The sequence below is a fragment of the Anarrhichthys ocellatus genome, unplaced genomic scaffold (assembly GCF_004355925.1).
Source record: "Anarrhichthys ocellatus isolate YVR2014 unplaced genomic scaffold, GSC_Weel_1.0 scaffold23, whole genome shotgun sequence".
Taxonomy (NCBI): domain Eukaryota; kingdom Metazoa; phylum Chordata; class Actinopteri; order Perciformes; family Anarhichadidae; genus Anarrhichthys; species Anarrhichthys ocellatus.
In genome coordinates, this window is record NW_022280053.1 from 3,061,140 (window position 1) to 3,072,851 (window position 11,712).

An 11,712-nucleotide genomic window follows, 5' to 3' on the forward strand; every position below is an offset into this window, starting at 1 on the left:
AACACCTTGTACCTTTATTTTGAAAAGCTATGTAAAATAATCATTTCTAAATAAAACAAATGTAAACAAGTTGTCATAGAAGGTAAAAATATAATATTGCTGCTCACACTAAACTAAAGACTTTAAACATTCGAAGTGAGCTACAATAGAGTGAAGCGGTGGGACTGTATTGTGTTATTAGTCTTATCTGCTAAACGTTATGTATGGTATAAATGCACTGACTCACTGTCATTAAGAGAGAAATCAATCCAGCATAACGTAAAAAATATTTAATTTTTCATAAGGCTATAAATTTAGCATAATTGTGCACTAGAGTGCATGGCAAATTGGAGGAAAAAAACCATCAGCAATTACTGCAGCAATTCCTGTTGGTGATGACAGTTAGAAACCCTATGTGTGTTTCAATTAAACATAATTATGTAAACACAAAAAGTGAAGACATTAAGTCCATCACTGCACTCCCTCTGCAGTGTAACATCAGAACCCAAGGCAAGTTAATACACGAGTTTGTTGGTTTACAGGCAACTAGTTTCTGTATAAAGTTTTCAAAAACATCCTCATACACAAGATCAATAACAAGTTTTATTTCTTCATAAAAATGTTGCAGCATAGCACTGTGAACCGCACCGTGTTAGAAATGTGTTCTGCATTCAAAACAATCACAAAATCACTGTTAAACGTATCGGCCGAGAAGACAAAAAATGCTCACTCTAAATAATAAACATGAAAAACAAAAACGTTTCGGTGTGTGTGCATGACCTTTGGCAGAAGAGACAACATTGTGGCCAAGTTATGTACATAATTACAACATCCAAACCCCAACTGTTTGTTTGGAGGCTAACGCGGAACAGTCAAAATGATTCAAAAGGCTTTAGTCGGATATATTTAGCAAGCGGATCCAAATAAAAATATCCAAAATCAATCGTCCATGAGTGCATTTTCAATATATGAAAACTCACCTTTAAAATTCAGAGATTTCATGTTTTTATCAACACAAGGAACTGAAAATATTTTGTCATTTTTAGATATGCATCTTTCAGACAAAGCTATTTGCACACAATGCAAATAACCAACAGCCTTGCTTTCCTACGTTGTATTTCAGCATCATGTTTAGATTCATAACAAAATGTATTAAATAAGTTATAAAACTTGTCTCTTCTGTCTTACATTACCGTCGTCTGCTCGCTGCAACACATCAGACTGAAGAGAGAAAGAGGCAAACTCGACTGTGGAACACAAGCATCGTGTTGTCGTGGAATCACTTTTAAATCAGCCGCTTGATTCAGGCCAACAAGTGCCAGATCCAGACGTGAGCTGTTGCTCGTCCTGTGAATAAACGTCATGAGGAGAGTTCAGTGGAGCTTCTCCAGCTTCGCCTGCAGCGACTTGAAGTTGCCGATGGTTTGTTGAAGGGCCACGTTTGGGCTCAGGGACTGCAGCTCCACGAGGTATCCACAGATGTCGTCTAGACACACGTTGGTGAACCGGCGTCTGAGACGGGAGGGAAAACAAGAGGTTAGACCAAGTCCACTGTGGGTTTGTTGCAGATGTTGACAGGTTCAGTAACACAACATGCACCTTGCTGAAGCTAATATGAGGAAGTCCGGAGTCTGAGTTAGTCAAATCAAGCAGTGAAGTTCTATTATTTCCCCAGACAGTGTTGAACTGAAAGACACTTTGGGAGGAATCCACTATCCATCCGTTACTGTTACATTGACAGTATTGACAGGAGGAATTACAGTGACCAATTAACAGTTAAATGAACCAACGGCCATGTGAGCATTGTTTTAAGAAACACTTAAAGTAAAATGTGAACCTTTCCTTTGCATAAATCCCTTTGAAAAGTAGTTCTGTCGCAAACAATAAGCATCAATCTTAGACAGTGGGCATCTGGAGTTCACAGTAAGGTTTTATATCCGCTCGTCTGCTGCTGGTAGCACACAAGTGATTGACAGACATGATGTGTTGTTTAGAAACTGCAAAAAAACACCCGTGTGTGATCAAGATGAGAGCCATTTCCCCCCCCCAAATGGTAATAATATAGCTGCTCTCACCGGAGACACCGTTATCCTAAAAGTTCTGCGTTCATCAAACTAACCGTTTGTGAAGCATTTGTCTTCCTGTGTAGAAGGCCTCATGCTAACGTCCCTGTAAACACCACAGCGCCCACTACAGGCCAGAAATGGAGCAGCTCCTCAGACTGTGCTCACCTGTCATAGGTTGGTACTCTGCTGGGATCGTCCACGTATCCGGACAGAAGCACGTGGATGCACTCCACCAGGTGGAGCGGCTTCTTCAGCCGCTGCCAACAGGGGTCCTACAGGAAAGAGGGGATGAGGCAGAGCGGTGGATTAAGCAAGGAGGCAATTTAATCCTCAATCCGAGGGCAAAAAAGTGATGCATTGAAACATGATGAATCTGAAGCACGTACCCGAGTTTTGAAAAGTTGGTCATAAACCTCCAGAAGACGTGGCAGCTGCACTCCGATCTCCTGCATGGTGGAGGTGACGAAGCCCACGTCCCAGTGGAGTCGACACACCTCCTGCTCCAGAAACTTTACGAGGAACTCTACAACCAAAAAGGACGTATCGGCACTTGTTAGCATTGCATACTCAGCACTTTGTACATCACTGGGGGGGACATTTTTTTTGAGTTTGACATAATTGATTCTGTGCATGCAAGTAGCGAGGATGCATTTGAAATGAATCAGTCTCCACAGAGAAGAACAGGTTTGAACAGGCTGCTTGTAATGAGAGGATAATTAAGCAATCACCAAGAGCACCAGCGTGACCCTGCAGGCCTGTACCGCCGAGGCATGACGACATAAATGATGCAACGGGGAAGTCAAATTATATTACAAATTAGTAAACTGCAAGGTGGAAAGTTCTGACGAGAGGAAAATTGAACATGATTACAGGAAGGTACGAACGCTCACCCAGAGGGAAATATCTCGGTGTTCCGGCGTAACTCTTTCCCAGTGACACCAGCTTCAAACTGAGAGACCTCATCCTGTCTGCTGGACTCATAGCGACGCTGTCTCCCAGCTCTAGACGAGACAAAAACAATCATTAAAATGTCATATATGGCAGAGGAAGCGCATTATTAAAAAAAGGTTTGGTGGTGACCACTCGCCTTTTTCCATGATCTCTTGCCACAGCGAGTGCACCAGGATTGGGTCGGAGTGTCCCGCACAGTGAATGATTGCCAGCTTGCACTCGGACAATTTGAAATGGTCGGCGAACTCCCCGTAGAGCTGCACCAGAGAACACATGTTCAGCATTTAGAAACGTTAATGAAAGATTCTTTATAATCCCCGACTCCCTATTGTTCTGCTGCGTGTTACCTTTGTGATGTCCATAAGCTCTGAATCCAACTGAGCGATAACATTTTTCACGGAGGGATGATGGGAGTACTGTCTGATCAGGGTGTCCTGGATCTGTACTTGGATACGCACCAGCTGAAGAAAAGGAACCAAACACAGAAACCGAGTGGTTACAACGCCGAATCCCTCGTGGATTACTCAAACCGTGATCACAAACGCAGACGTACCTCCATCTTTTCTTCCAGCTCGTGAAGGAACTCTCCATCAGAGGCCTGAGCCGAGATGCACGAGGAACTCTTAGCAGACAGGATGGCTCTCGCAATATACTCCAAACGCAGCTTCAATGAGATCTCAGTGCTGCAGAAACAAGAGAGCATTTAAATAAGAACTGAAAAGAGTCCATGGAGTGCATATGCTGTATATGTGGTCACCGGCGTCTCTGTGTCCAAACCTGTGCATGTCAGCGAGACGGGCCAGTACATGAGCCGCCTTGCCAAAGTTGCGGTTCTTCTCGTAGTAGCGCCACAATAGGTCCATGTTGTGCACCTTGCTCTGGTCCTGCTTGATCATATGCATCAGGTGCTCCTCCAGGTACAGAGAATTCACCTGGACAACAAATAAAAAGGACAGCTATCAGACATATGGCGTGTAATTACACAAACACCTGTGAAGTGTCTCAAATCATCAGGACAACAACAACTCGTGGGGCAATGACATCTGGATGATGTGCTCATTTAAAAAGGTCTGGGTGAAAGAAAAGCTTGGATACACAAACATAAACTGCATTAAAAATCACAGGTGGTGCAGTGATCCCGACTAGTGCTGGCTAACAGCGTCATGCTAACTGCTATGATTGGAGTCACAAACGACCCACTGCTGTTTAACACCATTTATTCAATTTTGTGACTTTCGCTCTTTTCGGTTCAGTGTCATCAACCTGGAGACCCGTGTGATCTTCAAATCTCTCCAAAATTTTGAATTTGGCCTTTAGTACCCATTTCATACACTAACCATCAGTGTGACATATTGTTCCTTTACGATGCAATTTCACATAAAAAAGACAAACACACATGGACAGATACTGTACCTCCAGTAACTTGTCAGTGAGGTCGGCCTGAATCAGCCAGTTGTACAGAGCGATGTGAAACAGCTCGTCCTGAGACCTCTGAGCCAGACCGAGAATCTGCTCAAACTACAACGGAACAACATATTTTCATTAATAATCCAGATCATCTGCACTGCTCTGGCAAGAAATAAGCATCGACTGTCAGCTTCTCACTCACATGAGCTGTAGCTTCTTCGTTGCTGAGCATGTTGGGGTCAGAGGTCATGACGGGAGGCCCGGGCTGCTTCGGGACGCTGGGGGACTGCGGGGCGGCTTTGCTCTGGTTCACCAGCTCCTGCATGGTGTCTGTGATGCACTTATAACACGAAAGCCTGGAGCAGACAGAGGAGGGGGTGGGAAATGTTGTGACAATCGTCTGAAATGGCCAATCACTGACGCCGATTCGTGTGCCAATTCTGCCTTCGCGTTACCTTTCATGGAAGGCCTGCTGGCCCACTCCGTCCTCCTCGGGCTCTCCGTTCTTGTAGAAGTGGGGCCCCAGTCTCTGTGGATCCTTCTTGTCTGCTGCTGTGAGGCACAGCTCCAGGACTCCCTCGTAGAAACGCACTGAGACAACGCAATAGCATTAGTGTCAAAAAATAAACAGTATTATAGAACACACAAAGTACACTAGTACACAAAGTACGTCTTGTGTGTCCCCACCTTGTCTGTACTGAGAGCAGACCAGCGGCAGGTCTGTGTGTTGGCTGATCTGCTGGTAGAGCCGCAGAGACTCCCTCAGAGTTCGCTCTTTGTCCGCTTTGCTCTGAATCTGCTTAGAGCTCTGCAGCAGCTCATTAGCCTGAGTGCGAGACAAAAGCAACAAATTCAATATCACGACATGTGGATAAATGTCGGGTAAATCGATACCTTTTAATGACTTTGATGCCGCTAAAATTATCCTGAAGACCGCAAAAGAAATTTGAAAAGCACCGAGACATCAATAAAACGATAATCGCAGAGCCCCGAAGCTGTGCTAAAAGGCCGACACATTTATCTTTATCTAGTGCCTTTTTAAGATCTTAAGATAATTCAGAAAAACACCATATGTTTGTACCTTGGAGCAAACGCTGTCATCGCTGCTGTACAGCAGGGGACAGATGTCGCGCAGGTGATTGCTGATGGCTTCCACGGAGGCGTTATCTTTGATGTAGACGTTAATGAGGGCTGTGATGAGCGCTCCAGACAGCTCCTTTCCCCGGATCACTACATCCTTAAAGCTCACTCCCTTCATCTGCTCTTGAAAGTCCTAAAAACACAGAAAAAAGTGAGCAATGAGCTAAATACTGGAGAGCTCACATGGCTCACCGGGTTTATGGCTGAAAACAAAAAGCTATTGCAATTTAGGAAGGCATGTGGAGGAGTACTGCAGCGGTGATGTATGAGCATCTGCAGGTGTCTACAGCAGGTGTTTATGCACACGTGTACCTTTGGCAGCTCAGACATAATGACGCTGAACTGATGATCACAGAGGAGCTTCAGGAGGGCCAGAGTCTGATAGGAGCGATGCACTAGCTGCTGGATGCCCTGCAGGGACACCTTCTCATAGACCTGAGCCTTGGCTGTTAACAGAGACGGAAACACAAAGAGATACAGGAGTTTGAAGGAATGAAGACATCACTTTCTCCTCTTCTGTTGGTACAAAGTTCCACATTTACTTGATTAGTAATACCGTTGATATTTGGGGTATCAATTCTCACAACAATGGTTTAATATATAAATCTGCACTCTTAACTCACTGTGATACTTCCTCTGGAGCTCCTGCTGGACCTGCTGAGAGCTTGTGCCATCAGGACGCATAAATCCAAGCAGCCTTTGCTGCAGGTTGGCAGGGGAGCTGAAACTAACAGGGAGCAGAACAGATGTTATTCAGGGGGGGATGGGAAACAAGACTTAGCGACAGACGTTTTTGCAGCCACCTGTTATCACAGGAACTAACTTCTAAATGGCACTTAATGGCTCTTAAAGCAAGGTAAATGTTGGAGAACTAACAGAATCTGTGAAGGCATCAAAGGGGGCTCTCACCTTGCAGCACCAAGAGCAGACGGACTGAACTGAGAGTTTTTATCAAGAAACTCCCGCAAACCGCAGAGCTCCATGAGCACCGACTCCAGCTCAAAAGAACCAACGCTGCTTTCCAACTGTGGAGACGACGGATAGGTTCAACGAATCATTCTAAAAACTTACACAATCACTATCGAACTGATACTTACAATACTGGCGGTCTGATTTCCTTTGCTTATAGTTGTCTCAACAGCAAGACTGCCATCCCAAATGTTTCTGTTAGTGTGTGGTCGGCAGAGAGCAGGGGAGAAAGACATGTTGATCAGAATTAACACCACCGTCACACATCAGCATCCACACCTCCGACTAAAGACACATCCACACCTCCGACTAAAGACACGCATATCGAAAACATATTGAAAAGAAGACAACGTGACAGCTAATGACACGATTTACTCACCCAAGAATGCGAGCAAAGTAGACACAGATGCCGTTGTGTTTCCCTGAGAAAATAACCTCTGGGCCAGCTGACATGGGCGTGATGGGGGCGGAGCCAGAGTGCATTGGTGCAAAAGGTGTGGCAAAAGCTGGGGGCATGATGCCTGGGGAAGAGTACAACGTTTACTACGGCTGTCAAGTTCTGACTGAGAATATTTGTTCTGAAAAAAACACAGAGGTTCTAACTATTCAAATATCTATTTTTTCATGATTCAAATGAAAAGGCTTTGCACAATGTCACAAGACTTTAAGCTGATAGATTCGGTCTTTATCTATATGTTTTCCACAGGTTAATGTTTACTATTGATTCACCTGGTACTGGAGAGCTCATCACAGGTCCAACAGTACTGGGAGAAGTCATGGCAGCCGGGAATCTCATCTGTGCTTCTCCTCCGTATCTGATCACAACAACAAAAGGAGCTGCGTTTAGTTTGTGTGCAGTATGAGCGAGTGTAAATCTGAGCGAGTGTGAACAATGTAATCTGACCTGAAGAAGGCTCTGGTGGCCCACTGTGAAACCTCTCTGTCACAAGCCGCGCTGGAACAAGCCAGGATCAGTGCTGTGGCACAAGCCTGCTCCTCCTATACGGAACAGATCAACAACTCAAATACACACGATATACACTGTGTGTCATGTGCAGGTTTCAGGCTAAAGGCCACGTCGAAAGGATTTTAAACATCACACATTTAATAGTTTAGCTTCGTACCCTGTGCAGCTTGAAGAAACGTTCAACCTCTTCATTTTCTCCTCCGGCACAGCTCACCAGGAGGTGACGGAGCTGGTCCACCGGCCGCAGCTTTTGGAAGATATGACTCCCCTACAGGACGGCAAGGAGGCTACTCTTAGTATACGTGACTGATCGGTTCCAATATGACAACATCGAGCATGTGTGCAGCATGGTGAGTCATGACGGCAGTTTTCACCTTTGCAGAGAGAAGGACAAACTTCTGCGGAGGGATATTGTGCTGTTGGACCACCACAGGGGAATCCGTGATGGGGATCTGTTCTTTGTTCAGAGGAGTAAATATCTTGGATGGTCTCTCCTCACTAATGGCACAAAGAGCCCAAGAGTGTCCATCTACATTAGACATCATCTGTAATAGAGGGCAGGAGAAAGAGAGGCATATTTTTTTTAAGCAATGCACAAAAGCACTTGTATACGTAATCAGCAATACAGAGAAGCAACAAATGGTAGTAAGAGTTTGTTATGTGCCAACCTGAGTCTCCATCAAGGGTTTCTTGAAGGGGAAGGAATCATGATTGATGCACCACAGAATGTCACTGTCCTCTGTCTCAGAAGCAGCCATTAACAGAATGCCTGAAGATTTAAACAAAAGAAGAGACAAAATGGTAAAAGAAACGAAACAATGTTGAGTTTTGACTCCCATTGGGTCTTTCTGATAAACCGATGAAAAGCAGACACAAAAGGTTCACCTTTGCTGTGTAGTGCCTTATGGACCTTTGCAGGTTTCTGCAGGGTAGAGGATGCAGAAAAGCCCGGTGGCAGACGGACATGGACCAAAGCTAGCAGGCTAGGTCGAACTGCCACATGCCTCTGGTGTAGAAGGGCAAAAGGTGTGGTGCTGAAGTAGAGACGCACACCTACAGAAACAGAAAATATATGCAAGCACACATGAAATATAAACATATCATATTACTGCACATGTATCCTACTATTCTTACTCATCTTCACTAGTGTTCGGTAATGTTTACCTGCATGCGTGACAGCGAGCAGGTGACAATCTGAGGACTCGGATCTGTCGATCACAGAGATCTGGATGACAGGTTTGAAGACGGAACGATCAATAGTCCTGCAGAGGAAGGAGAGGTTCAGAGATCTCATTAATGATGTGAAAGAAACACGGCTGAGGGTCAACAAACCGTGACATACCTGGCTATGTTTCCAGCAGCCGCAACGATGGTGTTCTGTGACATGGTCGCCACACGACTCATACCTTGACCATCAGCCCCCAGGTCATACACCTAAATAAACAGACACATTGTGAGTCGTTTCAGCCCACCGACAATCACCACACACATGAAATATTGACTTGACATTCACTAAACGTCATACCTGCAGGACACCTTTCTCAGAACGTGTGAATAGAGTGTTGCGGGAGTTGTCAATAGCAATCTGAACAATGGGGTCTGCAGAGAAACAAGGACCACAAACGTTAAAAGTTAAGTTGAATTAAACTAAAGACATCATTCCACATAGAACCGCGTCCCTCTCCTCACCGTCTTCAGAGAAGGAGAACTGGAGCACAGAGGGGACGAGGAAGGACAGAGAGCTTTTGGAGTGGTTGATTTTCCGGCATCGCTGGCTCAGCCATCCGGCCTCGGCCTGGTAAGCGATCTCGTAGAGGCAGCCGTCCTTTCCCGCCATGAAGATGCGTCCCAGGTCTGTGGAGGTGATGGACAGGATGTAGGTGTTGTCTGTGGGGATCGAGAAGAGGGGGTCTGGCAGTAGCTGCATCCCACCAGACATGCTGTCATTCAACCCTACAACAAAAGAAAGAGAGACACACAAAGATTACAGATGAACCACCACAGGTTCATGAAGATATTAATGGCTTTGTACTGCTTCTTAACTGTGTGTACAATATGATAGTGTTATGGTACAGCAGCTGTCCTTATCTGGCACATTTGCCTCGCTTATTAATATCTGGCACTTGCTTGTACATATGCGAGTGTAAGTGGCAACAAATTAAGCTGCAAGCTGCCGTGTTATGCATGTTCTTTTGCAGCTTTTAAGCAGTTAGACATCTTTTATTGTACTGTAGCGTGATCGTATTATCTTGTTACAGGATTTTTCAGAGGAGTTAAGATAAGAGGTTAAACTCTTACGGCTAAAATTTCAATTAATTTGAAAAACAGAAGAGCGTCATTAGAATATTCCTCAGTGGCATCTACACAACCACATGCTACAGGGAACGACTCAAATGCAGCATCACTGTGATAAGAGGAAGGACTCACCAGCCTGGCTGTTGGGGAAGCTCAGCCCAAGGATCACGACATCCACAGAAGTGGCCAACACTAAGAGGTAGTGAATGTGTGGCTGTAATATCCCTGAGAAGAAAAACACAAAAACATTACTCAGATAAATAAAAATGTTTAACCAATGCCGCGTTTAAATGTTTAAACATACCTTGTTTTGGTTTTACGAGGCCCACTGCCAGAATGGTTTCAATGAGGCCATCAAAATAGGCCACATCTCCTCTGCAAAGAACATAAGAGAAAAAAAAGGAAATAATTGTCTTCACTCTGGATTTATCATCAGCGGAAGACAACAATTAACAGGGAATACTAACAATACATCAAAGTTCACCTTGTGGGCACTTCAGTTGGTTTCATGTAACGCACATCATTAACGTCACTCAGTCCCATATAAAAGGTACATAAACGGTACTCACCCATCTTCATAATTCCACATGAAGATGTCATTGTCAATAGTAAGCCATGCTCGGCAGATCTCTGGAAAAACTCCCATCATGCAGTTACATTGCATATCTGGAAAATGGTTAAGTTGAAACTCAAAACAAAGCAATCACCCGTGGATATTTTTAGCTATGTGTGAGATGGAAACCTCTGGGTCCAAATAAAAGTAGTCAATTTAATTCATTTTTCCTGAATAAGTGAAAGGATACGGCTGAACTGCTCCACCAGCTCAGGAGGCAGAGGAACTCGGCGGACGGCACTGAGCTCTGGGACATTTGGCACACTGAGTAGACCTGGTCCCTGGAGGGGGTAGTCCATGTCTGACACTCCAGAGAGGGACGGCATATCTATCAACACAATAAACGACAACAGAGTTAAAGTCTGACGATGCCCTGCACTAGCCCAAGACCAAATGTTGTATCCCGATCATAATACAGTTATCTTGTATGCAGACATATTCCATCATAGAGCAAACAGTGTTCATCAAAATACTTAGATGTAGCTTGCAAACTGTACTTTCCCTCAAACCTGTCTCGTGTTGTTCTTTTACATCTGTGAGTAAACAACCGTTGACAGCATCAACAGGGACTACCTTCCCACCGCCTACTCTATCCCATCGTTTGTACCCTTGAGCACAGCATCCCTAGTGTACAGAGAAACCCTTGAGTTTGGTAGCTACTGTTAGGTCTGTCTCTCTTCTGCCACATCCCTCCACATGACTCACTGTGCGAGGGGACGCTGAGCAGCTCCGAGAGGTCCGGGAAGCAGCGGTCTTCCTGCAGGTGTCTGTCGATGAGCCGGGAGGAGTTTTCCAGCGCTTCTGCGAGCGCAGCTGCGGGGCTGCTGGGTCCAGCGCTGGACGGCATGGCTGCGCTACCACCGTGAACGTACCGTCAGGTGATACCGTTTAAATCCAGAGTTAGACAACAGCGTTAGCCAAGTAAGGCGATATATCACACGTGAACAAAGGAGAGATGTACGGCTGTCCAGTGCCAGCTAATGTTAGCAAGCTGGTGGAAGGACGCCGGTTAGTTAGCCTGATTGCTAGCTTTGAAACCTTATTATTTAGCATGCGAGCTAAATGCTAGCCAAGTGTGAAATAAAGTGTTTTTAAAGTCAACTCGTTGCTTTACCCGACTGGAAGGATTCCGCGTGATAGTGAGTTATATGACACTGAGGTTTTGTTCACAAGTTGAGCAGCTGAATTTAAACAAATACATCAAACACACATTCAACTAGCAGCCCGCCAACCTCATGCACAGCGGCAGGGGTGAAAGGTTTATTTCCGGTGAATCGTTCTTCTTCTTCGTCTCCTTAATTTTGGCAGACTGGGCGGAGTGAAAA

General features: G+C 45.0%; 1 protein-coding gene across 3 annotated transcripts; it reads right to left on the reverse strand.

Moving 5' to 3' along the window:
• Positions 1-560: 560 nt before the first annotated feature.
• On the reverse strand, positions 561-11,644 carry nup155 (nucleoporin 155). 3 transcript variants are annotated; one of them, XM_031860385.1, is made up of 34 exons: positions 11,502-11,644; positions 11,093-11,236; positions 10,578-10,715; positions 10,344-10,440; positions 10,079-10,149; positions 9,907-9,999; positions 9,169-9,432; positions 9,005-9,078; positions 8,822-8,913; positions 8,644-8,741; positions 8,365-8,532; positions 8,148-8,248; positions 7,854-8,024; positions 7,637-7,747; positions 7,417-7,511; positions 7,242-7,327; positions 6,892-7,033; positions 6,641-6,707; positions 6,453-6,568; positions 6,167-6,270; positions 5,856-5,989; positions 5,485-5,676; positions 5,091-5,229; positions 4,859-4,994; positions 4,606-4,759; positions 4,410-4,514; positions 3,774-3,928; positions 3,550-3,679; positions 3,344-3,457; positions 3,133-3,253; positions 2,936-3,046; positions 2,432-2,568; positions 2,211-2,317; positions 561-1,491 (listed from the first exon to the last, which is right to left on the reverse strand). In XM_031860385.1, the coding sequence occupies exons 2-34, from the start codon at positions 11,232-11,234 to the stop codon at positions 1,353-1,355; spliced, it is 4,104 nt and encodes a 1,367-aa protein (XP_031716245.1). In that variant the 5' UTR covers positions 11,235-11,236; positions 11,502-11,644; the 3' UTR covers positions 561-1,352. The 3 variants fall into 3 exon arrangements, with proteins under 3 accessions (XP_031716245.1, XP_031716244.1, XP_031716243.1); XM_031860384.1 differs by having other exon boundaries at positions 11,093-11,241; XM_031860383.1 differs by having other exon boundaries at positions 11,093-11,644.
• Positions 11,645-11,712: the final 68 nt, after the last annotated feature.